Raw genomic sequence first — 27,587 nt, 5'->3', positions numbered from 1 at the left:
AAAGTAAAAATAATACAGAGCTGCAGATGTTGTACATCCTTTTAACCAGAGTTTTAAAACAGGCATTACTTAAATTTGTAAGCATGCATTGTAGTCAGACTCACTCACTCCCCAGTGGGCAAGCTTCCAATACCTTCTTTTGTAACTAATTTTATGCCTTTTTATTGCATTTATTGCATTCTGAGTAGTTCCTACTGAATAAAATATTGTTCATTGAATGGCGATTGATACTGAAGTAGATTCATTTAAACGCGGTACCTGAGTTATTACAAATACTACAAGATTGCTGTTAAGTACTGCTTTATCTGGCAGGGCCTTTGCACTGCAATTGAGCAACAGAATTACAGGAGATGAGAGAAAATACCCTTTAAACTTAAACTGCCATACATATCTGTGTTTTGATCTGTTATTATTGCTTTAACCTCCCTAAAGGACTGAGCATGACGTTCCAAATGTCAGACTTGAACCTCTTAGCATTTGGGTCCATTATTACTATCTATCATGGGCTCAGGATTTCCCTGAAAAGAAGAAAGAGATTTCTTCCCATCTGTTTTAATAAATTGAAGTCTACATTGGCTTTTAGATGCAGATGCCCTAATGACAAACCCACCAATTACCAATTTTAACATACCAAAATACTTCATTTTGAAGGGGACATTAAAAAAGGTGCTACAGCAAAACCCAAGTCATTCCGTCTTTAAGGACTAATACCATATACTTCTACTATGCATATATATGAAAGCATGACCAGTACCTGGAAGAAAAAAAAGTTTTTCCCATTGTATAAGCTACAGAGTAGCATTTTAGACTTGCTCTCCCTTATATTCAGTGTGCTAAAGCACGTAATGATGTGTGTAGCTGGCTCCATCTGAGTTTCTTTAAGCTTGTTCAGCCCTCACTGTTCTGGCAAACACAAAATGCAAGGCAAAAAGCATTACAAGCATTACAAAAACCCTTCTGTCGTCTTCATTTTGGGAACAATCCAGATGGAAAGATTCTGCTGGTATCAGTCCAGCTTTGGACTGGTCTGGGCAAGGGACTGTGTGTTTGGCAAGAGCTACAGAATGGCCAGTTCTGGCATTTCCAGCAGGAACAGTGGTCACTGCCAACATCTCTCTCTACTTCAGTTTCTTTAATCAGCTCAGAGTTTGCAGGCAACAGCCCTGAATTTGTGACTAGAAGCAAAAAGTGAAGAGAAAATGTCTCATGCCTTCTTCTGTGCCTTTCCAGTCAGCTCTTCCTCCCACATTAGCAGATGCAGAGTGACCAGAAGTGTAGTTGGCTTTGCTGCTTCTCTGGAATTCCCCAGCTGCATCCTTTTTTTTTTTTTTTTTTCTCCAGGAAGTGTGTTCAAGAATTTTAGAAACTAATCCTCATGCAGCTCTGAAACAAGAGATACTCTGATGAGTATCTTTGGTGCTGGAGAATGGTGATGATCTACCCTATACTTCCAAAAAAGTCGACCTCTGCATCTTCAAGCTGGTGACTTCAATCAATGTCACTTCGGTTTCTCAGAAGAGAGAGCATCAGACCTCTTGATCTTCAGGACACATATGTTTATTCTTATGTAGCCTTAAGATTGTCTTATCAAAGGAATCCTCATTACACTGGGGACTCAGGGTCATTGCTAATGAGGGACCATTTCATTCAGCCTCTGCATATTGCCACTTTTCTAGCACCCTGGTTGCCACTGGTGCTTGTGTCAAGTGAAGTAGAATATCCTTATTTCCATGCTGAACAACTGGTTTATAAGATCATGAAAAGAATAAGGACTTCAGTTCCTGCAGACAGTCCTACTGACTCACTGCAAGTCTGGATTACAAGGTGAAGGAAGACCCATATGTCACGTCTCACTCCCATTTGGTCCTTCAGAAGTTTGGCCAGATAGTTGGCCATCTTCCTGGGCGGTTTCAGAGGACGTCAGATTTAATTGTATTTCAGGATGCTTATCAGCAGAGCAAAATCCTGCATGTCTCTTTGGATTGTATGGCATCTTGTACTTTTGCTTCATGCTGTGTAGTAGTTCCCTGGGAGATTGAGTCCACTCAGCCTGTTCTTCAAGGGAGAGATGCCCATCGCGCTTGTGTTCTCACAGGCAAGCAGGCAACCACTCCTCACACCCCTATAGCGTCCCTGTGGTGGTGGAAAGTACGATCCATCATTTGCAAAGGCCTAACTTTAAGTTTTCCCTTTCTGTTCCAGGATGCATAAAATGTATCCGGCTGCAGGAGGGTAGAGGTTCATTCAGAAATCTAATTGTACAGGACACACGGTTCCTGAAGTAACAGCAACTTCACATCACAGTGTCTTAAAGATCAGGCTCTACTGCTAGCCACAGGGAAATTTGGTTAGATTTGCAAACAGAGAGGTCAAAATAGTTTAAAGTGTCTTCAGTCTTGAACAATCTCAAATATTAAGAATTATAAAACGCTTGGTGGGCTGTTAGCAAATAGTATATTAAAATTGTTTATATGTTGTGTTTATAGTTTGCATATTTATATAAAAGTATACGCAGGTGTATTTTTTAAATCTAAAATGTGTATCACGTGGAATAGAGATTGTATTTTTTTGAATCACCAACACAAACTGAAGAAAGAGAATATTTTGAGTGATTCAGTATGAACTGACCACTTGTTTCTGTAACCACCTATGTTTTGTGATTTAATTCTTCTTCCCAAATCTGCCACGTTCCACAGGGATTTGTATACAATATTGCAACAAAAAGGATATACAGAGTCCTGCTTCTCTGAACACAGAAGAGATCAAGCAGAATAGTTTCTCAGAGCTTCCATTCTTTTTCAGTTAGCGCTCAGCCTGATAGTTTTATCATTATGCTTTTCTCTTTGAGTCATTACTGGCCCTGCTGTGACTGTGGTTGGCTGTTCCTCCTGTAGGTATTTCTGTAGTGGTTCTTCAATATACGCACGCAGTCACACCAAGCAGTACCCTCCACTTACACCCTTCTGATTTCTGTACAGATGCGTGTTTATTTTAGACAATGACATATTTTGAGAGCTCTTGACCTGGACAAGGAGTGGTTGTAATTATACATAGGTTTTGACATTTTTAACCAAACGCATAATAATATAGCTTGACTAAAAACAGTGCTAGCATGTTTCTCCAGCATACAAAGAGGTGTATTTATGTTGTGTAAAATGAAGTGCTCTCCTGGCTTTGCTTGACTGAGATCTGTAACATCAGGAAACAAATGTAATCCGTAGGTCGGCTTTTCCACTAAAATCCGATAGTCAAGCTTTACTGCTGCAAGAAACCGAGAAGTGGCTAAGTGAGATGGCAATTGTCCAAGTTTGCAGCTGGATTACAGTTCTTTAAAAAGGGGCTAGATGGGACAGTTTTATGAAAGCTGGTGACTTCTATGTGTCTCTGATAGCTTCTTCATTAAAAATAAAAATTGATAGCTTTCTCCAGGAGCCGCTTCATTTCTTACCTACTGCTTGGCCCACTAACATGAGGAGTTGAAGAGAAAGTCTCCAGTTTGTAACTTCTTGTCTGCTGAGCCCTTCTGGGTGGTCTGCATAGCTGAAATATTTCAGGAATGAAGTATTTGAGAGATTACGATGTTAAGGGAGCAGGTAATCAGAAAACATATCCTCCTGTTCTGTAGCAGCACATTAATGGAAGAGTTGAAAGGCACCAGTATAAATTGTTCAGCTTTTCCATGTCATGGCACTTAATAACATAGTACAGCTGCAAATAAACCTTTTATACAGTTTAAAACTAGAATGTTAGAACTATGAGTTTACAGTTGATTATCTTGCTAAAGCCAGTAAAAGCACAGCTGAACAAATTAAATACTAACATTAAAAACAATATTAATCATCGAAGAGTACCATCAATTACAACGGCGGCTGTTCACATGTTCATTTTGTATCATTTCTACTTGTTTTCACTAGTCCTGTCAACGTCATGCTCAGTATCCATGAGCTGTAGGTACTGGAGTTTCAGCAGGTACAACCTGGAGACTTTAGTATTTTGTCGTCTTCTTAAATGTGCCAGATTTCCCAACAGTGCAACAGTGCACTAGGTACAATGTATCTTCTGTAATGGAAATGAGTCATTTTGATAACTTTATTTTTTCTGTTGTTTTATATATATGTGTGTATTGAGTACATCACAGTCTGTAAGAATCCTTAAAATTGGCAAATTTGGGCTGTGAGGGAGATGGTTTGGACAGCGCATCCTATCTGTAACTGTACTAATAACTGCTTTTAGGCAGTAAGTGGCACGTGAGGAACACATCTCAAAGTCCAGTCAGGCAAATGAACATATAAGGAGTTCTCCATATCGTAAGTGCCTTACAGGATATTGTAACGGTGTTGGGAATGACTTAATAATTGAAAAACCCCAGATTCCTCCCTCCTCTCAGCTAATGCAGCAGTACTATCTTTGCTTTAGAGCATCATAAAGTAAAAACAGGAGAGAGTCATCTCAAACAAAGAGAAGACAGTGAGTTTGGAGAGGATTACCAGCACAGAGTGGCCCTCAAGGGCTTATTCCCTCTGATTAGTTTTAGGTTTCATCCTGAAATAGTGTGGAAAACGCATGTTACTGCTGCAGAGGCTGTTAGGGATTGTGGCTGCAGGATACCAGAGCAGCTCAGAAGGAATCTTCTAGTTAAGCACAGTCTGATTTTATCTGCCTTTTTATAACCTGGATTCTCACTTTGCAACTGGAAATCTTACCTTGAATTTGGCTAAACAGTTTCTAACCCCTAATATCACGTGCTGTTAAAGATGAATCCAGTGAAGCCGACAGATTCACATGAAGTTCCTCTTTGTAAGATACAAGTCAATCTTCGGGACTGGAGATGGCCATGAAGCTACGATGCCTGCTGTGGGTATGGGGCTGACATGCACTGCTTTTAAAGAGTAACCTTTGTCAGGTTCAGAGGCCAGTGCCTTGTCTGAAAGAAGCAGTTGACAAAGAGGCCCCTTACGACTAAAGTTTATGAGCAAGAAAAATGGACTTGGAACATCTTGTCTGTTCAACATTTGTCTGTTCAACTCCCCTCTACAGACAGACCGCACACAGAAGTGAGGATGGAAGTTAGTCCTTGAACTGCAACCAACAGCTCTGTTCAGTCCTGTTCTGCTTTTCTCAATTTTCCTAGCTTTGTTGGTACAGCTTGTTAAAGAGTAAAACAAGTACTAAATCCTTACTTTTGCCCACAAAGACAATGAGATTTAACAGATGGGAATTAAAGAAATGGAACCAGAACTTCCATTTCTATGGTCATTTCACAAACAAACCAGAACTCCAACGTGGAGGCAGGTATCTACATATCTACAGTTAAAAAGCAGTGAGTCTATAGAAATCATTTGCACAATAATTTCCTTGTAACTGTGAAATATGAGCACAATCGCATTATGTCATAACAATATAATACAAAAAAAAATGTTCTCAGAAAGATGAGCTATAATATGGAATTGCCTAACAGGTGTGTGGTCTATCTTCCTTTTGAGAAAAATGTGAAATAATAAAACTGTAACTTATTTGTGGTGGTGGCTCAACAGACACAGAAGTTGCAAAATTAACAATAATGCTATTGTTTTATCAGTCTCAAAGTCAAAATCTATGCTTATTTTTAAGGGAAGTTCAATTTGAAGTCTCTCTGCATTTCCAAAATAATGTTCTTAAGTATCATCTTACTCAAGATGAAACACAAATTAAATATTGCAATCTGGATCACTGAGACCAAGCGCTGCATCCATACAGAGTTTTACTTTGGAGCAAACCATTTAGGAAGCTATAAACAAGAGGTAGCTGCTTTCCTAACACATCTTCAAGAATGGACATATTTTTGGTCAGTGAAGCCTTCAAAAGAAGGTCCAGTGCTATGGAGCTCATCTTGAGCAGCCTGTTTGAAGAGCTTTTGTTTCTGCTCAAATAGAGGCAGAAAAATAGAAAGCATAGACTGTGCGTATGTCTATGGGTGTGGTTTGGCTGTCACACACATGCTTCATGTTTTTGCACTCAAGCAATCCTCTCTGTAGCCTAGTAAAAATTATCTTAATTAACCCATGCTGCTGTTTACGAGTTTACAGTAACTGATGTGCCAGCATCTACATGTTTACTCCAGCTATGTTTAACAGGTGATATTTAAGTCCACTAGATTGCACGTATCAGTCAGTCGAGCAAAATGTAGAGTGGAGGAACATTTTGAAAAACAGATGGATTTCTAATTTAGCCTTTCTGAGGTCAAACACCTTGCATATTATAAATCATTTTTTTTGAGAACATAAAATATTCAAGTGGTACTAGAGAAATTAAAAGATTTCAAGTCAGAAACATATTTCAAGTCACAAATATTATGTTACGTACTATAGATAATCTGAAATTTGTACCTGGACTCCTGTTTATTGCAATTAAATTTAAGTTTCTGCTACTCATTAAAAAGTGAAGTAAAAATCAGTGGATAACAGGCATGGAGGAGAGGAAGAAGTTGCACTTTTTGTTATCTTTTAAGACCATAGAAAAATTAAAGCTGGAATGAACCCAGCTCAGACTGGCAGCAAACTGAGCTCTTTTTCAAAGGTGTTGACAAAATACATTTTTTCCTCAAGGAGGCCTACAAGTTGCTAAACAAATGGATGTCAGTCGCAGAACACATTGCTCCCTGCCTGGAAAGGTCACTGGCTAAGGATCGAGTTTGATTTCTCCTGGGGCTAATGGATTTTTTTCTGGGTTTGGATAGAGCATCACCAACCTTGCGCTGGCACCCTTGCTCATTCCAGGCTTAAAAAGCAGTAGTTCCAGTGCCTGCCTTCAGATGGGCAGGCACCATAAATTTTAAATATTTAAGATGAATTTAGAGCAACGGACTGAGTGAATTGGCATAATTTAGAAAAAAAAAATATGTGGGGAAAATAACAAGGACATTTTAGATTATGTAACTTGAATTTACAGCTTAAATGAAGCATGCACAATAGGAGCTAAGTAACAGCAAAAACGTGGCTTTGTGTTCCAGCTAATCCAGGAATGAAAAAGGCAAAGATTATTATATTCATGTGTCTGAATTTGCTCTTAAATGTGACTACGCATGTGCATATATGTATTTAAAATTGATGCCAGTTGCCAAAGGGCAGAGTTTAGCATCTTGCAGATAAACTTTTTATCAAGATACAGCTCTCAGGCATCTGCAGAAGCAACTCTAGGGCCTGCTTTATTTTATTTTTTTCATTTAAAAACAGCTCTGGTATTAAGTACAGTGTGTAACAAGAAATAATAGAAAACTGAACTGTTAACTCGGAATTTGGCTAAACCTTACTGTTTTCAGTGGTACTTTCTTGCAGGCACGAAATGTACTAACAGCAAATATTATAAGCAATTTTTACACTAATCCAATTTCCCCCAAAAAGCAGGTGCCTGCCTGAACTTCAATATGCAAAACACCCCTTGGACTAGGACAGCAGGAATAATTTCACAGCATGAAATGCAGGAGGAGTAATTTAGTCTGAAATTAAATTTGTAATTGAAAGTCAAATGGAACAAATTTCCAAGAAATGTGTCTCACTAGCTTTTTAATGACAGATTTCTCTTTGAAGTGCTTGTCTGTAGGCACAATCACACTGCAGCTCTGCAACCATTTGAAATCTGGATGTTTTTTTACTTGAGTGTATTTAAGAAGATGCAGATGATTCTTTGCATTCCTTTCACAAGAACACTGTTTGCTTAGCTTCCTATAGCTGAGTCAGAGCAGTTCTTCAGTTGCTCATTAACTTTCCTACTGAATTGTCATTGCTGTGGTTGCACAGAACTTAGCAGGTCATTGCTCAACTGTCCTGTTCTTTCTAGGCTTTGGCTGCAGGCTCTGCTTTAACACTTCAGCAAGCTTCATGTTATGTATAATGGATTTGGAAGCAATTTTTTCCACCTCTAACAATTTTGGCTGTACAGCCTGAGAGAACATTTCACTTCTGGAAAAGATTCTCAGCATCATCTCCAAGCCTTGTGCCTTTCGGGCACATTGCATTGCTTGTAGGACTATCACTAGGCAAATTAGGTTTGTATCACCCCAGGTGGGAAACCTGAGCAGAAGTAATCAATTTAACATTTCTTCACCAATAGCTAATCCTGCACCACCCCAGAAGTTAGACTGACAGGTACCCCTTCCTAGAGTTGTTCTGCACTCACATCCGAGCACTAGTGCAGATTCCATCTTTTGGCCAAAACATTAAGGTAGAGACCTCGGACTGAAAACCACATGGCTTTTAATGACTATTTGAATAAGCATTCTTATCTGAGGAACTTGAGTGCTCCCTCAGCACCTTTACAGAGGGTGCAGTTGATACACCAGAGGGAAGGGATGCCATTTGGAGGGACCTTAACAAGCTTTTGAGGTGGGCCCACATGAACCTCATGAGGTTCAACAAGGCCAAATGCAAGGTTCTGCCTCTGGCCTGGGGCAGTCCCAAGTACAAATACAGGCTGGGTGGAGAATGGATTGAGAGCAGCCCTGGAAGTGCTTAAGATCAGGTTGGATGGGGCTTGAAGGCAAAAAGTTCACAAGATATGGAATTAAAGACAGGCTACTGAGGAGAAAAATATGGAAGTTCCTAGGCATGCAGAAAAGAAACTAGAAATGCCAAGTTGTTTTTTGTTTTTAAACTGCTAAATCAAGCATGTGACAGCACCAGAAAAAAACTAAGTCTCAAGACCATCTCCTCTCATACCACACAGCTTTGTGCCTAGTAGTAGAGTTTGTGGAAAGAGATACACTCCCTACAGTACAGATGGCATTAGACTGTTAAAAATAGACCTGCACAAACCCATGAGACTGGATGGAATTCATCTAAGAATGGGTGATCTACAGGGAGTCCTTACAACATTTTCCACTCTGCCCAGTATATCAGAGTTACACTAGGAGTTAAAGACACAGCTTGGCTTAACTGTTGTCCAGTTTGCTACCTCAAGGACATCCACCCCTTTGCAGTGGTCCTTCCTGTAAAACAGTGGAAGAAACATGAACTTGCAACCAGTTGTTTCTTCTACTGGTCTATCTGTTTCACCTGTGTGTTGCTGCGGTAAGTAGAATGACAAAGATACTGTATTCTGTTGTCAGACACCAGCACCATTTACAGACAGAAAGGTTACTGTGAAAGTGCTTTTGAAGAACCAACTGGAGATGAAAAATGTGAAGATGAGAAATTTCACAGGAAATCTGGGAACTTCAGGCAAAGTGAGCCAAACTAGAAAAACACTGACTACTGGAGATGGACCTTTAGTTTTGAAAACATCAGTCTGGAAAACATTCTTCAGAGCTAAGTTACTGCTAATTTGTCATAGCTGAGACTACTCTGATTTAGACAGCATCTCAATGCTGTAACCTGGAATGTCTTCTTTTAATTGAAGAGGCTTAATTAAGCATTTTCAACAGTGGTAGAGCTCTATAAGTAGGGTTAACTGTAAGTAGGGTTAACCTGATGCTGCTATTTCTACAGGACTGTTCACATGGAATGTGGAAATTTCACTAATCTTTCTTGCATCTGATTAGCAATGAGAATCCTAACCACTAGCTTCCAGTCTAGTTTACTCTCCAGATTAGGTACATGCGTACTTCATCTCAAGAGACCAACTTCACCTTCAACTCTCAAAGTCAGTCTAAGCTTTAAAGTACCATAAACGCATGCCAAGGCTTGTTACATAAGACCAGCAGAAGCAGGAATTGGCTTAATTCAGAAGAGTATTTTAAATATTTAATGTCAAGGAAAAAATACAGATTAGATTATGACAGATCTCAAATCTGCGTGTTCATTTAGACATTTTTAGCCTCAAGAGCAGCTTAACATTTTCATTTGGCTTCCTCTGACATGCCATCTCACTTTGAACTACCAATATGAACAGCTGAGATGCATCTCCTACAAAGGCAAAGTGAATTTAGTCAAGTAATTCAGGATAAGGAATACATAAACCTATTTCAGAATTAAACCAAGTGGTACCAAAAAGCATGTGAGTGCATGGGGCAAAACTGCTGGATCATCACTACAAACAATTTAAGCAAACTTTTATTGAAGCATTAAGTTGTGGTACAGATATTTTTAAATGATCAAAGTCTAACACCACAGAAATTATAAACACCATACTCCCCCCATCCTGATCACCCTAGATAGTTCAATAATCCGTTCAACAGCTTTCATTTTTATAGCCAAGGCTTATGCTTCTATTTATAAAATGTGTATTTCAGCATTACTTGAAAAGGGATCTTCAGTCTACTTGAAGGACCTCAAGCCAAATGTCAGATCGGTCGGGACAACATTTAAGAACAAAAACCACTGAAATATTGGTCCTCAATATTAACACCAAAAAGCATTAGTGCCATTTACAGCATGTAATTGATAACATTGGTAAAGAACATCAACAATATGCTTAAAATAAAAAATTCAAAGTGTTCCAACCACTTGATTTCTAACCAAGCAGACTTTAGTTTAGAAGCACTGAAAAAGTGCTTCATTTATAAATACGGAAGGAACAAAAAACCATTGCGTCAAACCAGAAAGAGTCAAAACATTGCAAGGACAAGAGAAAAAAACACTCAATTTTGTAGGTAATGTGCTGGTCTCACAGCTGTTAAAATCCCAGTATTCGCAAACGGCATAGCTGAAAGTCTGCCAGCTTTTTTAAAGTCTGCATTTTAGTCAATACCCATTAAAGTGACTTTGAATTACACACTTATTCATGGTCTATGAATAGCATTCTACTTCACTTCTGTCCAGGTGTGCCAGACAGTTCTTGTTCTATGCCTTCACTTAATGCCCTCAAGTCACAGTAAGAGGAACCACCTTAGAAATTAGGAGGAAAAAACAGATGAAGTCACAACACTCAAATACAACATAAGTCACATGCACAACAATGTCACAGGACTGTCACAAGATAGAGGCATTAGCTTTGCTCGGAACAACAAAATGAAGTGACACTGGAGCAGTTTAGAAGCACTCTTTACAGTCAGAAATGGTAGGTCAGAAGTTTTACCAAGAAAATCCAAACCAATCAATACACCAGCCCGGCAAATTCCACTCCTTTGCTAGATCTACCTGCCAGCACTCAAGAGCACCAGCTTCTTAGTCAGTCACAACTGGTGATTAGGAAAGAAAAACATCTGGTGCCAATGTGAACTTGCACTTTGCAAAGCTGTCACACAACTATGCCAAAGCACTTAGATCCTGACTCAGCTCTCCCCCATGAAGTCTTTGACCTTCTTCAAATTCTGCCATTGTGCAGCAATGTGACAGCTTGGAGATGTGAACAGATAAGTATCAGCATTAAGCTAAGATGAAGTTTAACCTGCATTAGTACCTGTACCCAAGTTTCTAAAAAGTGAAAGACCAATGCATTAGCCCAGTGTTACAGTACAGCTGAACAGATTCCTGTAAGCTTGATTAGAGCATGAAAAGTCAGTCTGATTTAAAAATAAATCAACCACCACCTGTAGTAGCAAAACCATTTGTAACTGTTTTTAAGAACTTTCTCCGAACATGAAAGTATTAGGAATCAGTTTCATTACAAATCATACAAGTTTGTCAAAAATTGTTTTAGACTGAAGTCACAACATAGATGAAAAAGTGACAATTTAACAAAGAACTGTCCCAGTGAGTAGGTTGAGGCTGAAGTCTAATGAGGACGAAAGCCTTGTCTGTGGGGAATTTTTGGCGATACCTGGAGAAAAACTATACTGTGTGTAATTCTACCTGAATCATTTTTACAAGTGTTGTTAAGTTTCATACAGTAAGATTTTTCTACATGCACTTCAATTTCACAGCAAGAGTGGCATAGAGTACCTAAACACAGAAGAGAGCATTCATGCAAGATATCTAACTCCTTGATATAATAATGCATACAATTCAAAATGGTTATACTATGATTACACCTAGGGCTTTCCACAACTACAAGGTGGTGGGAGTGGAAAGCATGGCCCCCTGAATCATTAACTAGAAAGCAACCACCACCTTCTCTATGGGATCTCTTTTTGCGCTTTTTCTTCATTCTTAATCAACTGTGCTGTTGCTGGCGATTCTTCGTAAAACTGGTAAAAACAAAGTTGTAATCACTGAATTGAGCAATCTGGTGATCAAGACGTTTAAACCCTTCAATCTTCTGGGCAGAAGAAAATACTGTACGACATTTAGAGCTCTAGAAAACAAAAAGTGACATTTACTTCATTTTAATCTAGCATTAAGACTAGCACAGTATGTATTTAATGTGTGGTTCTTGTGACACATAACATGCTTCCAACTGTTGCATGTCAATGCTGCTGGAAGTTTCAATCCCAAGCAGTGGTTTTGCTCCTTACATAGGGTACTGCTTGTCTGTGAATCATTAGCTGGCAGCACTACCATTGGTAGCAGCACTTCTACAACTGACTAAAGTAGCCAATTCAGAAAAGTGCAAGTTACACCTACACAAGACTTTACAGGATATCACTGGAATACTAAATTTGGACTGCCTTATCTTAAAATTTCTTTAGTTTTCTGGAGATTGGATTTAGAGCATGCCAGAGCAGTACTGAAGATACTTTTATTTTCCAAACAAATTAGTGTCCAAGCATAGTGGCAAATTGAAGACTACTAGTACCCTGGTAAAAACATCTCTAGCACTTCACATTTCTATACTCATTTCAGGAGCTAACATGCTACTGCAAGGGTACTCACCTGATTAACAAAGAGGGTTGTCACAAATTTTCCTGGCTTGAAAACCTCCACAACTTTTCTGATCAGGTCATCATAAGAAGTCTGACTTATGTTTGTTTCAAAACTAACATAAGAAAACTCTGGTTCTGGAGTGATGTGAATAGTCCAGTAAGTTCCCTGAAGAAAAAAAAGCAAGTTATCACCACCAAATAATTAAAACTTAATGTAACTCCTCATTAGATTAAAAAAACTTACATCCGATTTCATCCCATTCATTGAATACCCACAAGGATTGAACATTGTAGCATCAATAACAGAACCTGGTATCAGGTCACGAATTCCACTCATCTGAAAGACAAGTTAAAATTACACCACTCAATTCATCACATATCCTTAGGCTTGTTTTCTGTTTAACTCAAACAGAATGAATACCAATTTAGAAGCTATGACACCAGAATTCTTCCAACAACAATGAAGTCTGTCTGATAATTTGTACCACTGTAGATAAACTTGCTTTGCATCCTGTCACTTATCTGTTAAGTGCTGAGCTGCATGCAAATTATCAGATATTTTGACACATACAGAACCAAGCTGCATAGCTCCAAGAGGGAGCAGCCTAGAATTATAGCGCAGAACTGCTTGTGCAACTGAAATGGAGCTCCTGATCAACAAGTATTCACAAAATGAAGGCCGTTTACATTTACTCGAATACGGACATCCTTCCTTATACTCTGAATACAGCGGAATCCCAAGCACTTTGATTCCCCACACAGTACTTGAGCCACAGCCAAATCTCTGTAGCAAATACAGTAATAAGAATCAAAGCTTAAGAGGGGAAAAAACAGATGAAGTCAACGTACCTATCAGTGAAAGTCATGCATGTAACAGGACTTGACTGTTTATAAAAAAATCAGAGGAAAGGAGGCAAAACCATCAAGTTATGCTTAAGCCTTAACCCTCCTCATACTACATCCTAAACCATACAAGCAGCTCCATGATTTAATCTTGACAGCTAGACTGTCATTATCTTCAGTCTAAATCTTACTTTGTCATCTCCATCCTTCAGTGGAAGCTACTCAATTGTGCCTTTATGCCTGTTCCTTTATTTTCCAGAGGAGTAAGCTTCCGATCACTCAAAGCACTGCAAATTGCTCCTTTCAATATATTAAAGCAAGGACATTGGAAAAATTACAGAGAAACCCCAAAATGTTAACCTGACATTTTCTGTAAGACCTTTCCTACCATAAAAGAAAGCTTATATTAAATGCAAGAAAAGCATTCTGTTACCTAGTATTTACCACCCCCAAAGTATTTAGTTTTCAAGCAAACATACACGAGTGACATCATTTGCAGTAACACCATCTTTCATGTAGAACTGGTCCATAACAACTGGGTCAAGCTCACTCATCAGAATTTCCAGTGTCTGATCAGGCTGATTGGATATCCGACTCTCTGGGAAATCCAGGGTGTACAGGTACCTATGTATGATATAAAGCACTTGTGTAATAGATATTAACAGCACCAAGTTTACTCTAAGCCCCCAAAGATTTCAGTCTTGTCATACATACCAGCAATCAGAATTCATACGTCCCATGCAATAAGCTGCTCCATCTAGTAAAGACAAGAAGGCTCCAGTTAACATACCACAGCTGATCCCTTAGGTAAGAGATTTGCCTCATTTCATATCTAAAGGAAGTTTAAGTCTTTCACAGGACACTAAGAGCTTCACTGATACAGCTAGCACTTGTATCAAATAAGCAGACATTTAACTTCGGGAGCATAAAGCCAACAGCCAGAAAAACAGGCTCCTCAGGTTGCCTGAGCACCCCCAGTTCAGAGCCTACTAGCAGGAAATTCATACTATAGCTTTAGCTACACACAGATAGATGCTCAAGACTGCTAGGGTTTCTGCTTTTAAAACACTCAGTTTTGAAGTACTAGTTTCCACATTTCCTCAAAAAAAACTTTTCTGCCAATAGTTAATATTTAAGATTACTCTTGTAGGCTTTAGATTTTATTAAATGTTCGAATTCCATCTTTAGTGCAGTGATTCTTTAGAGCAAAGCTTACTTTTTTCTTCAGTGCATTGGTTACCTTACATTACTACTCTGCCTTTGTGATGAGGCTTTTAGGGTCAGCATGAGCTGAATTCTGCAGGCTTATTCACTATACTCCCTTTAGAAGCCTGAATATAATCTCTGTTAAAGTAAGGTGCTAGATGTCAAGCTTAGTATGATTTAAAGTTTAATCTTGGCAAGTGAGCATCAAAGAGTTATGTATAGCTTTTTATTTTTGTGCAGTTGAACCTCGTACAAGGTCTGCTAAATCAATGGCCTCACAAGTCTCTGTATTGTACTGCTTCTCCCTTCATATCAACACTTTACACAAGCTATGCGACTTTGCTTAAGTTTTATAAACTTACTTGGGAAAATTTCGTTAAGAAATTCTACTTCTTCCTGGAAATTCCTATGTGGGTACTCCTGGTGGGAAGGCTTCATGAAATTCTTACGTGAATAAAAGAAGCTCTGAAAAAGTAAAGATGCATTTTAGATACTAAGTATATCTGTCCACCTAGAAATCTAAAAACAATTTAGAGAATTTAACATAAGCTTTCACAGGACATGTTTTCATTGTCAAAAATGCTGCTACCTTCCTTCCATTTCAGAGATACACGGTTATTCTTAGTTTGATTAGTAAGCTACAAGAGACAGCTTACTTCCAAATTTGTTTTCCACAAGAAGAAATCCATGCCCATGTTTGTCAGTGCTAAAATCAATCAAGTCTTTCATGCTCAAGTAACCTTAACTCAACACAGCAGCATTCATAATGTACCATCCTTTAATAGGCAAATAGATAAATCCCCTAGCAGAGCAGTCAATCATATACAGCCTGTTACAGGAACTATACACAAATGGCAAAAGTTTCAGAATATTTAAGTGAATATGAAATAATAAAAAGCATTTTGTACATTCCAAGGGAGATGCATTTTTAGGACCTCACCTGAATTGAGTCAAACCCACTGTACTCCCTAGCAAGCTCCAACAGGGGAACCAGTGCTTGCAGTAAGAGGGTGGTACCACACGTCTTCAAAATGAAACGTCTCTTGGAGACAAACATGCTACTCTCACTATAAAAGATACAAGAAGAATGTGTTAGGCACTCTATTAAAACAAACCAGGAGAGAATGGTTAGATCTTGGTTCTCACCCCAACCAAATGCACTACTGCAAGTGAACATTCAGCATATAATGCATAAACACAATGGGAAATGGATCAAATTTATTAATTTTCACAAGCATGAGATCTATTATGATTTCCTAAAACTACCTGCTCTAGCTGCATTATCACAGTTACCACACTACAGAAAAATCTGTATTCAGTCTACCCAAGAAACACACAGGTGCTGTGAAGTGGGTACACAGTAAGCATGAAATTCTTAACCCAGCTGCAGAACAGGGTCAGACCTGAAAGCTGACTTTCTCAGCTGAAATAAGGCCTTTGAGAAGGTCAACTCAGAGAAGGCGAAGTCCTGATCAGAACTTAGTATGTCTGGCTGCATCTTCTAAGAAAAACTAACTACTAGAAAGTGGTAAATCAGCACCTGTCCACAGGAAGAGGAAATCACAGAGTATAACCACAGCTCCATCATATGCCTTACGCATAAGAAAGTTTACATATGGTTGTGACTTACAGAAATCTACAGGCCCACTGAATTGGAGATAAGCACTGATGCTATATCCAGTATGCTGAAGTGTACAGCAAGTATTTTCTCACCAAGTAACCAGACAGTAGGAAAAGTCTAGATGAAATAGCTTTAACTTCGTTTGGAATGCTGTTTAAGATTGCAAAGTAAAGGTTATATTTTATCCAAGTTAGTAGTTACGTTTTTTTTTTTCCCCCTTTAGAATTTTAAGTATGAAGCTTGCAGAAACAAAACTTCAGCACAATTTTTGACTGGCTTGCTGTTAACCCAACCTTGCCCTCCAGGCAGTCTTTCAGAGTACAAAAGCTTCAGTTTTTATAATCTGAAGTAAAGCAGAGAACATCAATATGTCTGTAAAGTTCATGCAGAAAAAGCATGAAAATATTTTGCAAGATGAAAAACACATGGCAAAAGTAGTATCCTTACAACCAACTGCTGCACAAGATCAGAATTCCAAGATTTCAGGAAAGCTACATTTTTTACAGATGTCCTTACCTCAGCTGTAGTAGTTGTTCCATTGATTGCATTATCTGGCCTTAAAGCCAATTTATTGATAGTTTTTGCTGATCTAAGAGTAATACTTATATGTACTGTTCTGCTGAAGTAATTCTGTAACTTAGACTCTTAACTGGGGAAGAATTATTTATCCCAGGACAAAAAAAATCAATGATCAGGTGCAGAAATACCTGTCTTTAATCCTGTTAAGGAAAGTAAAAGTACAAACACTAATTACTATGAAAACATTTCTGCTACAGAACAGAAGCATGACAGCACTATGATTAGGAGGCCCTTGCAAGCTGTAGCTGTTAACAGCAGGATCTCAACCCAAGACTGGATTCTTAGCCAAACATATCCCATACAACAGCTTTAGGTGTTTTACCTCTGGGAATCTATAAGCCGCCACCACTGGCTTACCTGAGTACATAAGCTTCCTGCTTGTCAGTTTTTGTCACACTTATGATCAAACAATGCACATTCTCCAGAAGTTTGTCCCACTCAATCCTGTAAAGAAATTACAGAAGAGCCCAAACAGGTTAAACTGAAGCTTTTTGGAACCCTGGTTTAAAAAAAAGCATAGCTCAAACAGGATTATAGCTCTCATCCACGCCTTTCACGCTCTCAGATTTAGCAACTCAAGACTTCACATAGGAACTGCACGTATCACAATACAGCAATATCCAATTCTGCTGCATGAGTGCAACTGTTAAACACCAATGCCAAGCTTCTAACAAGACAAGTCAGGATAAATCTCATGTCCTACATTCTATGCATAGGAAAATAAAACTCACTATTATAGCAATGTATGCTTTAAATTGAATATCCACATACTTTCCATTTCAGTAGCCATTGGTGGCTATTAATGCAATACAACAACATGTTAACATTAATAGGTTCTATTTGTACAGCTTCAACTGCACAATTTAATTGAAAATCAGCCCTAAGAACCAGTACATCTCAATGACCCAAACTCCTCTTTGATCAATCTGGATTATAGAATTCCTGCTACCTCTAGAAGACGTTGAATCTACACTGCTAGATTTCACTACGATAGTGTTTAACATTTCAATTACTTACTGTCATCATTCAGTCTACAAGGAATTCTACTAAGAAACTGAAAATCAAAAGGCTCAAATTGAGAGAAAACTCCCAAGCGCTCATGAGAAGTGACAGACTTGCAAGAGCCACGCATGTCATTTCAGCCTTGTCTACATAGATTAGTAGAGTCCAATATAGAAGTAAAGTTTGGTACAGAACAGGCAGGAACAGATACACCTTCCTGAAGTCAGAAAATTACAGGACTGTCTGTCAGCTTCCCACTTCTCCTGTCTCTCCCTTCCCACAGCCTATCCCATCTGTGGGTTTGTGCTGGCTCTTGTGCTCAGACCTGTCACGAGCCAAGGAACTGACTAACCCAGCATAAAGCTAAGCTACCCACCAGGTTACAGAGCTGAACCAACTGAGAACTGAAGACCCTTCTACCAGCAGCCAGAAGGTAGATGCCTCCTCACAGCTGGGAGACTGGAAGAAAATATGTTTTCTGATCACCAGGCAAGCTCCTAGGTTGGCCCAAGCTGCTCACATAACTGTCAGCCTAATCCTTCCTCAGGAGTCAGACCTTCTCACCCTTTGGCACTGCGAAAGCTCCTTAGCTGTACTTCAGGACAAAGCACTCACTGTTAGATCTTTCAGCAGGATTCCTCCAGCAGCTACCAATCCCTCCCCATAGAAAACAAGCCTATTTACTGAAGTGAAACCTCAAGGCAAAGTTGAACTATTAGATGCTATCTCAGTTGTAATCCAGATGCACTTTGCTTTTATAAACACCCCAACAAAAATGCCTCTCATTTCTCCCTCACTTGAGAATGCTTCCTACAACTGAACTCTGTACCTTTGCTACTAACACTTGAGAATTTTTTCTCTTCTCAAGTCTGTATTAGACTAAACTGTTATACAAGTCAACCAGAACATACTTAACTTACAGACTCTCTATAGCCTCCTTTCAGATAAACTCATATGTAATAGCTTCACTTTTAAAAGAATTCTCTGCACCTTAAAATCCCTTGTGATTAAGTGCACATCTGATCCAGTTCATAAACTCTGATTTTTAGCCATCCAGATATTCAGAGTGAATTTCTCCCTACCATTCTATTTAGTGAACCTTGATGAAACACTTTTCAGCAGCTAGAGAGACATGAAAGTACAGCCCACTCAGATCTGCAGATCAAATTAACCAGCTTGTTTTTAATGCACTCACACATTCATTAGATCCTATGCTCTTGCTATGGACTGTGCCCATTTCTGATACTCAAGTGTATAAGAAAATACAACAGTCTGCTCATCTTTGAGCAACCTGGCAAATGCAAAGACTGAAATAGTTGATATTAAACTTGAAAAAAATTCCTAGACAACCAGGCAATTTTGGTGAGAAGAGAACTTTAGGATTTGGTTCTCTCTGGAAGCTACAGCATACCTGCATACATTTGCTAGCTTTAGTATCTTTCCTGTAACATCCTATTATCTTCTTGTAAACTGAACTAGGTGATGTGTTAGCTGTATTCGTTATCATGGAATAATCATTCAAAACATTTCAGCAGCACTCCTGTTGATATTCTATCTGCCACTAAAGAAACACTCAGCATCTAACACAGCATTTGGGAAAGCTGAGGCATAGCTCCCTCACACTGCCTGATGCTGAGCTGCAGTAAACCTACAGGTACACTACCACAGATCTGATTTTGTACTAGTCTGAGCATTAATGATATGTAACTATCTCAGTCATTGCAAAAGCTTAAGTCTCTGCCTTCACAGGCTTCTTACATCTGCTCAGTCAAAGCCCTAGCATTAAGTAGGCAAACAAATTTTCTAACTAGCAGTGTACTGCAGCACTGGACATTTCAGGAAAACGGCTTACCCAAGTTTCAATCATATTAGTGGAAGACGTAAAAATTCTGGTGTTCAAGAAGCCTAACAGTGATGGGATCAGTACAGCATACTGCTAACACTGCAATATTGCATGTTAAGTCCAAGGCATAGCATGTCTACTTTATGTTTGTTAGTACTGTAATTGATATTTAGGTTCTATTGCCGAAAACCACAGTTGCACAAGATGTTTGAATATTAAAGCTTTGCTCAACTCTTCACTACTCCAAGTACAGAAGCCATAGCTAAGCATATGCTACGTGTTCATGCATAAATTTATGGGAATGAAGTTCGCGATTTGATCTGATAAGGGTTGCATTGAGAAAGATAAAAGCCTTCATATTGAGAAATACACAAGATACCAAGCTTCATCCAGAAACATACATAAAATACCGGGTTGCAGCAGCCAGGATGAGACTTGGCCACATTGCAGAGTTTTGTGGAGATACGGGCCTGTATCTATACGCATTTTGAAGTTAAGCACAGGAAAAAAACTACAAGGCCACTAACATGCTGTATTTGATCTCAATATAATCTATTTAAACAAGATGACCTTAGTATTTGACATTTTCCATTGTTTAAAGCAGAGCTAAAAAACATCTGGGACTGCTTTGTACCACTTAGAGTTTACTAAAATTCTAACTCTTGCATTTCTTCCTTCTGGTTAATCTGTAGAATTACTTAAGTATTTCAGGTTGGAGACATATACCACCTTAAAACAGTATTTCAATATTACCAGTATATGTATTATAATTAATCCCATTTTATTTTGTCAAGCAGAACCACCTCAAAGTTATTAACTGTGAAAGACCTAAGAACATTACATCCTATTTCATAATTAACTTTTAACTGTGAAGCAAAACTTCCAACTGAAAAAGCAGCAAGACTCCTTTTCAATAAGATGCCGTCACAGGTTTCTGCTCCTCAAAATTCCCCCTTCAAGGGAACTGAGGATTGCATTACTATTTCCTACATTTTCTGTAGCCAGACATCACTGGGACAACCCTGGACACTTAGTTTGGAGCCTGCTTCCCTATAACTGGGCTAAATATATTAGAACATGATGCCTGAGTATCATTGGCAGCTAAGTGACTTCTGTAGCAGACCTGCATCCACTGGAACTCCAAACTGACAAAGCACTACTCAGTCACAGGAACTTATTACCCCCTCCAAAGCTATGAAGTCCTCTTTCTCAAACATAAAATAACTGACACCCACTGAAATTCCAAAGTTTCTCCAGTAGGCAAGCAGTGTACTTCTTAAACGGTCACACCTGCCCAGAGAATACGAAATGAAACCAGAATACATGTGCTCAAGTGTGAACAACTGTCTGTGCTTAAATGATAACCAGCTACTTGTTCTATACTTGAACAGCAAAATATACTAAAAAGGAAAAAAAATCAGGTTTAGCAATCTACTCCTACACCTGTGTTGCAAAGCTTAGTGTCTTATCAGTGGACTCATTGCCAGAATGCAAATAACTTCCTTTCAATCTGCCACCCAGGCATGGCAGCAAGGAAATCCTACCAGAACTCAGAGGTATTTTTAGTTTTAGGAGGTATATGCTTTAGTATGCAATGAAATGAATAGTCAGTGGTCCATCTCAGTAAAGCTCTAAACCATCATGCTTGCTCACAGCATTTCAGGCCAACTAGGAAGGGGGTACCAGCAATTTAACTGATCTAGAACCATCTCAAGCACTTGCTCTTCTGAACAGTCAACAGCCTCCACAAACATACCCCCCGCCCCAGTCCAGTAAGAGTACCTAGGTACAACCTGCTAGTGCAACCCAGATAGCACTGGGAAAAAAACCTGTTCTGCAGCAAGGCAGGAATTCTAAGGAAAATGTCTACAAAACTTCCAATTAAAGTAAGACAACTCAATAGTCTGTAGTAAGCAAACAACCACCAATTTTACCTTGTACTTTACTGTTCAGACCCTGTTTGGAGTCAAGCACTGAGCTGGAGGAACACCTTTCATTCCCTCACCTGTTTCCTGAGAATTTTTGGGAGCCAACAGATGCATTAGCTACCTCATTAACAGGCTACAGTTTGGGAAGCAAGTTCCTACCAGTTTCAAGATCCAGAACAGTCAGAAGTGTAATGCCTTGTCTAACCCACCTGTGCACAGGAGCTATAGGTGAGGAGCACAGAAGCTGACTCAAGACCAGTGCCAGAGCTGCAATATTACTGATGAGAATTCCAAAACAGGCAGAAGCAGTACAGGCCAACTACTCAAATCAAACTTTTTAAAACATCTCTTAGCAGCTGATTTTTTTTCCCTGCAAACTGACAGGTGTGAATTATGTGAGCTATCTCCTACTGGAATTGTAATTTAGTTTATAAATTGTTGTTGAATATAGATTACCTTGAATCATGTATCCACCCTGAGTTTAGACACAAGGCACTTGCAACTCGATAATTGTACAGCTGCAGTATCTGTGGAGTGCACAAAACCTACACACCCTCTATATGCTCTGCACACAGATGCACAGAAAGACCTTCTGCATCTCCCTTATCTTAAGCCTAAGAAACTCTCCAGGGGCACGCACATGACCTCAAATTAAAGGCAAGCACCTGAATGGCAAATGACATCCACAGCACTAGCAATTCCGAGCAGCACTCCCCACCATGTACTTTTTGCCTACAAGATCCTGAGCCAACTACTGAAGAGAATCCTATTGTTTTAAAGGCTGCAAATTGCTACTCTCACAGGTCCTTTACTATTGTAGGACTCCATCCATTACATCCACAGATATCTGAGGGGCAGTCCTGTTCTATCAAAGTAGAAAACTCACCTGACACACAAGATGTTTCAGGACACATAAGCCCCAGGTAGGCACCTCAGAACTTCAACTGAAGTCTTACAGGCAACTTTTAGGGCAAGTGTGAGTCTAACCTTCTCCAGAAGGAACATGCTGTAAGACAACAAGTGCCTGCCTCAAACCTTCCTGCTCTCCTGGCTGAGAAAACAGCCATTAGGAAAGCCATTTTAACATATGAGTAGCTACACGTCTTAACAGGATACTCTATGAAGTGTCACTAGGGGACCAGATCTTTGACAGGAAGTGACTAACCAAGTCCTTCTGAAGTTTCAGTGGTAAGGTAGGAAAACATCAAAAAGCCTTGATGCAAGTCCTAACTTTCTGCAAGCAGTATCACAATTAGTAGTAGTACTGAGTGTAAAGGGGCTCGTTTCTATCATTTGAGAGTTACAGGCAAACCTATTTTATCTGTAATTTTGAACTTGTCTGCAAAAATCTAGTTTCTAAGAATATCAGTTTGATGAGGGGAAGACTGAATTCTTTGATAAAGTTCTCCACATTATCTTCCAACTGCACGCAAGAGAGCTCAGAAAGAACCGTGACAGAGCTCTCATCACCTCCCCGCACTGCCCTCCGCAGGTGCCACCCAGTTCTGCACCGTTGAGAAGCTTGGCAGAGCACGAGCACAGCAGGACAGACTCACAGCCTCCTGGTGCCCCACTGCGTGGAGAAACACGCAGAGAGCCCCGCTATGGTCTGCAGGGCTGGGGGAAGAGGGAGGTACTATGGCACAACAGCAGTGAGCTGACTCAGGCTGCAGGGTGTTGTACAAATTTGGTTCAGATACTTGACTGTACGGTCGCTTAGCAGTTCTCATCTGGCACAGGCTGAGAACCTCACGGTATCAGTGTCACTCCCTATTGCTCATTCCTGCATTGTTCTTTTTCCAGTTTCTTATCATGTGGCCACATAATACGTGTGCAAAGAAACAAATGAAAGGTCCATAAATTATTTCAGAGTATCTTTCAGATTTGAATGCTTGAGACATGGACTCCCAAATACTGGAATCATTAACCTATGGCTTCAAATGCCTGTACAATTAAGATCATAAGCCTTGAGATGAGAAAATGCAGAGCTGCTCAATCATCTGAAGGCATAAACTGCTTTCTTTACTCTGGGGAGAGTGAAGGCGCTACTCAATCATCACGGAACTCCACTCACAGCATGTTAGTCATGTTTCCAGCAAGCCCTCATTCTCATCCTTAGTTGAAGACTATTTTTAACAAGCATGCTTTACATAGCATAGTGAGAACACGCACTAAGTTAAAGCAAATGATTCTGAAACCACAAAAACGTTAACTTCATTCCACTTCTTGGTATGAGTGGGGTAGGCATCTTCAGATGCTGTCCATTATTTCAACCACAAGACATTTTTGCAGAACCGATCAGCAAACGAACCAAAAGCCCCCAAATCCCAACAAAGCCAAGCCCATAATTCATTTTGAGTTTTTAGCTGGGGTTTTTACTGAATGTACTAAAATAGTAAACTACAGGTCAATTTCTGAAACAATTTCTGAAACACCTCTATCCAAATTATTCTTCTGAACACATGCCTGCTCACAGGAGAAAGTTGTGAAAAATTTCTTAGTTAACCAGTGCTTGAACTTTTTTCCTTAATAGCTGGTAATATCCAGCAAAGACTTCAAACTATCTGATCTCTAACAAGCACACACAACACGGAAATTTTTGGCTTTGAACACCAGCTTAGTCATTCAGTAGATGAATGGCTAGCATTTCACTACTAAGCAGGTATTACCGTACAAAAGGCGAGCTCAACTGGTTTGCAACTTGACTCTAATTTAGCTATTGTTCTCAGTTTCAGCTTTGATTTCAAGTTCTGTTCAACAAACTAGCTTATTCAATTGCCTTTATAGAATTAGCATAGTGGGGTACACTGTATTCAGAATTTTCTCATTTGCATCTCTTAGCTGTAGTGAAAATAATTTCCTTTTAACATTTTTCTACAAGAGGATGTTTATGAAACTCCCTTTTATGCTAGCAACACACTATCACTGTTACCCCTGAACACAGGTTAACAGCAGTTTTCAAACATGTCACACCCCCTACCCAAAAGATAGACGGCTTCAATCAACGTCTTGTATTAAGACCCAATTAACGCAAACACCTTCAAAGCTTGCTCCCAGCTCTGAAACTGTGTTAAAGGCCACGTGTTCAACAGTTAACAGTTTGTATCTGCCCTATTAAAACTTTACAGCCATATCTAAGCCTCGTAAAGGAATTGTTGAAGTACCTGCCTTACAATTCCATTAAATCGTATTAAGCAATTTTAAAAACTCAGTTTGCTGGTTTAATGCGAGCCTCAGAACACAAACAGCCCAGAAAGTACGAATGCGTCAATGAGGAAAGCATTTGCAGAATGCCATCCCTAAACTAGAAGATGTGCATATTCCAATACCAGCACATGAATGCGAAGTCAAGCCTTGGAATCTTTCACATTTACAGATATTAAACGCGACAGGAACCCTGAAGTGCCTACGTAATATTTCAGATCAGCAGCACCCTTTTCAGCAAGAATTTGCTCTTCCAGGATTGCATGGACATTAACTATACAAATTCTAACCTTATAGTATCTGCAGTACCACTATGTAGCAAAGAACTGTGTAACCACCTATCTCATCACTGCCATGTTACAAATGTTAAGTCAAAGAGGTCTGAACAGCTTTGCAAGTCAGAGTTACACGAGAATACCACACCGCAACAGGTCAGAGCTAAACACATATCATGCACTGCTTTGTCGTGGCAGAAATTAAGCTTCTACCCGTGAGCTAGTGACAGACATGCACAAGGTAGACACTCATTATTTCAGGAAAGGCAGTTATCTGCTCACTGGTGATTCAGATCTTTGGATAGCTAACTCTACCAGTACATTTACACAGGAAAGATGCTGAGAAATGCCAAGACAAAACACGTGGAATTTGCCTTTTCCTAAGTATGTACCTCTGAATGGAGAAACGACTATGGCAATACATACATTCAATGCATCACAACATCTCCTCCAAGCTCCCTGACCAAAGACCACCGGATCAGAACCGTATACACGTGCAAATCTGGACACACCGAGGACACCAGATCCTCCAGGCGCCAGCCTGGTAATGAACCACTGACAGGAGCGCAGCCTTCCAACTGGTCCCATCTGCCTAATGTGAGCAGGGCCGGGGGAGCAGGGCTGTGGGAGCAGGGCCGGGGGCTGCCCTCGGGCCCGCCTGGGGAACACGTGTGCAGCCGGGGCCGTGCGGGCCGCGGGCCTTTCTTCCTGCCTCGCTGGGTGGTAGCGAAAGAAGCGCCAGCACATTCTTCAGATGCCCATTGGGTGACAAGGCGGGGGCCCACCCCTCGGCGGCGCCCAGCTCTCATTGGCTTCAACTTGTCAATGGGGGGGGGAAGAAGGGAAAGGAGAAAAAAAAGGCAAAAAAAAAAGCCAGGCGGCGCGGTCTGGGAGCAGCGCCAAGAAACTCACGTGTAAATCGCCGCTCCAGCCGCACTCCGGGGGGAGGAGGGGGCGATCCCCAACCCCCCCCCCCCCCCAAGTGCCGGCCACAGGGGTGGGGTTCCCCGCTCCCGGTACCGCCGGTTTTGGAGGGGGCTCTGCGGGGGCTCCTCGGGGTGTGGAGAGGGGGAGGACGGGGACCGGGCGGCGCCACATGTTGCCAGCAGGGACCGCACCGGGCCGCACGCGGTGGCGCCGCGGAATGGCGGCCTCCTGCCCTTCCTCGGAGGAGGAGGAGGAGGAAGGAGCAGAACCCCGGGGGGCTGCCCAAGGTGACCCCCGCTGTCACTGACTGGAAAATGGGGGGGGCGCGGAGAGCCAGCTCCGCAGCCCTGAAGGCGCGAGCGCGGCCGTTGCGACCAACGGTCAACGGTTCCCCCCCCGCCCCCCCCCCCCCCCGCGCGCGCTCCCGGCGGCCGTTACCGGACCTGGGGATGGTGCGGAGGTCGCCGGACCCCTTGCTCTGGTGCGGCTCCTGCGGCGCGGGCTGCTGCCGGGCGAACCACACCTCCAGCAGCTTCTCGGTCCCTTCGAAGAAGTGTGCACCGTTCTCCTTCATGGTGAGACAACTCGGCAACCAACAACCACAGAAATTAACGGCCGCCCCGCCGCGGGTTTCACCTCCGGGGGGGATTTTTTTTTCTTTTTTTTTTTTTTTTCTATTTTTTTAATATTAATTTAAAAAAAAAAAAAAAAAGATGAAGGATTATTATTATTTTTTTTTAAACCACCCGGAGTGCGCGGCGGCGGCGTGAGCGTGCGTGCGGGGGTTACAGTCCGAGCGGGGCGCGGGCGATGCGGTGCGGTTCCTTGCAGTCCGTGCGTTCCCCTGTTACAGAGCAGAGCGGTGAGCGAGCGCTAGCTAATGTCGCCGGCCATACTGTGTAAGCGAGGGCCGAGCGCGCACTCCGCCCCTTTTATACCCCGCGGGGCGGCGGGGGCGGGGCGGGCGGGGAGGCGCCTGCCATTGGCCCGCCGCCTCTCCGGCCCGCCCTTCGCCACTTCTCATAGGCTGACGCGGACGCCCGTCAGGGGTATGCCGGTTCCTCCGGCCCCACCCGCCCGCAGCGGCCCGGCCGCTCCCCGGTGCCATTTCCTCAGGCGCGGGGGGAGCTCTCCCATTGCGGTCCCGGCGAACTCGGTGCGAGCTGTCACCGCTGTGAAATAAAGCGCTCCCCCTCCGCCCTGTGTGTGCTCCCCGCTGCGTCAGGCTGAATGCTCACTGCTCGGTGTTAATCACGGTTAATAGTTTTTAGTCATGATCGGCTTTAACCTGCATCAGGTCCCCGAGCTGGTCCGTGTCCCAGCTGCAGGAGTGCTTGTGCTGGCATGAAGAGGTTGTGCTTGGGCACAAACGAGAAACCTCGGGTGGGGAGTGCAGGACCACTTGTTCCAGTAGTTATAAAGGTTATATCACCTTAAAGTGCTTATGAAGCCAAAGCCATGGGGTTGTGAACTCTGTCCAGCCCCAGACCCCGTTTATTTTTAA

General features: G+C 41.1%; 1 protein-coding gene and 3 long non-coding RNA genes across 8 annotated transcripts in view; 2 read left to right on the top strand and 2 right to left on the bottom strand.

Annotated features, from left to right (window-relative positions):
* LOC121068063 overlaps window positions 1-10,825 on the top strand; it is a 25,819-nt gene extending 14,994 nt beyond the window's left edge. Inside the window, exon 3 of the long non-coding RNA XR_005818588.1 lies at window positions 9,083-10,825. This is a non-coding gene — a long non-coding RNA (uncharacterized LOC121068063). The remainder of the gene's footprint in view (window positions 1-9,082) is intronic.
* On the bottom strand, window positions 352-6,868 carry LOC121068061. The gene is made up of 2 exons (XR_005818586.1): window positions 4,704-6,868; window positions 352-4,059 (listed from the first exon to the last, which is right to left on the bottom strand). It is a non-coding gene; the product is annotated as an uncharacterized LOC121068061 (long non-coding RNA).
* AMD1 (adenosylmethionine decarboxylase 1) lies at window positions 10,008-27,012 on the bottom strand. Of its 2 annotated transcripts, none has more exons than XM_040553090.1 (9): window positions 26,527-27,012; window positions 17,262-17,348; window positions 15,645-15,771; window positions 15,067-15,169; window positions 14,213-14,255; window positions 13,978-14,122; window positions 12,900-12,992; window positions 12,666-12,821; window positions 10,008-12,147 (listed from the first exon to the last, which is right to left on the bottom strand). In XM_040553090.1, exons 1-9 carry the CDS (start codon window positions 26,655-26,657, stop codon window positions 12,007-12,009), a joined length of 1,026 nt encoding a protein of 341 aa, XP_040409024.1. In that variant the 5' UTR covers window positions 26,658-27,012; the 3' UTR covers window positions 10,008-12,006. The 2 variants fall into 2 exon arrangements, with proteins under 2 accessions (XP_040409024.1, XP_040409025.1); XM_040553091.1 differs by lacking the exon at window positions 26,527-27,012 and adding an exon at window positions 25,583-25,750.
* LOC121068060 overlaps window positions 26,528-27,587 on the top strand; it is a 13,391-nt gene continuing 12,331 nt past the window's right edge. For 2 of the 4 annotated variants that reach the window (XR_005818582.1, XR_005818585.1), the window contains exon 1: window positions 26,579-26,658. This is a non-coding gene — a long non-coding RNA (uncharacterized LOC121068060). Of the gene's footprint in view, window positions 26,659-27,587 lie in introns of all 4 variants that reach the window. The other 2 variants (XR_005818584.1, XR_005818583.1) reach the window with 2 other exon arrangements.

This window comes from Cygnus olor, chromosome 3 (assembly GCF_009769625.2).
Source record: "Cygnus olor isolate bCygOlo1 chromosome 3, bCygOlo1.pri.v2, whole genome shotgun sequence".
In the NCBI taxonomy this organism is placed as follows: Eukaryota; Metazoa; Chordata; class Aves; order Anseriformes; family Anatidae; genus Cygnus; species Cygnus olor.
Note: the sequence above shows the minus strand (reverse complement) of the source record. Positions and strands in the feature narration are given on the sequence as shown.

What these genes read in the sequence shown, in the direction of transcription:
- AMD1 (XM_040553090.1), bottom strand. Translation starts at nt 26,657, where the DNA reads ATGAAGGAGAACGGTGCACACTTCTTCGAAGGGACCGAGAAGCTGCTG. An exon ending in GACCTCCGCACCATCCCCAG is followed by an intron (nt 17,349 to 26,526) that starts GTCCGGTAACGG and finishes ATTTCTTTACAG; the next exon opens with GATTGAGTGGGACAAACTTC. An exon ending in TCTTAACGAAATTTTCCCAA is followed by an intron (nt 14,256 to 15,066) that starts GTAAGTTTATAA and finishes TGTCTTTACTAG; the next exon opens with ATGGAGCAGCTTATTGCATG.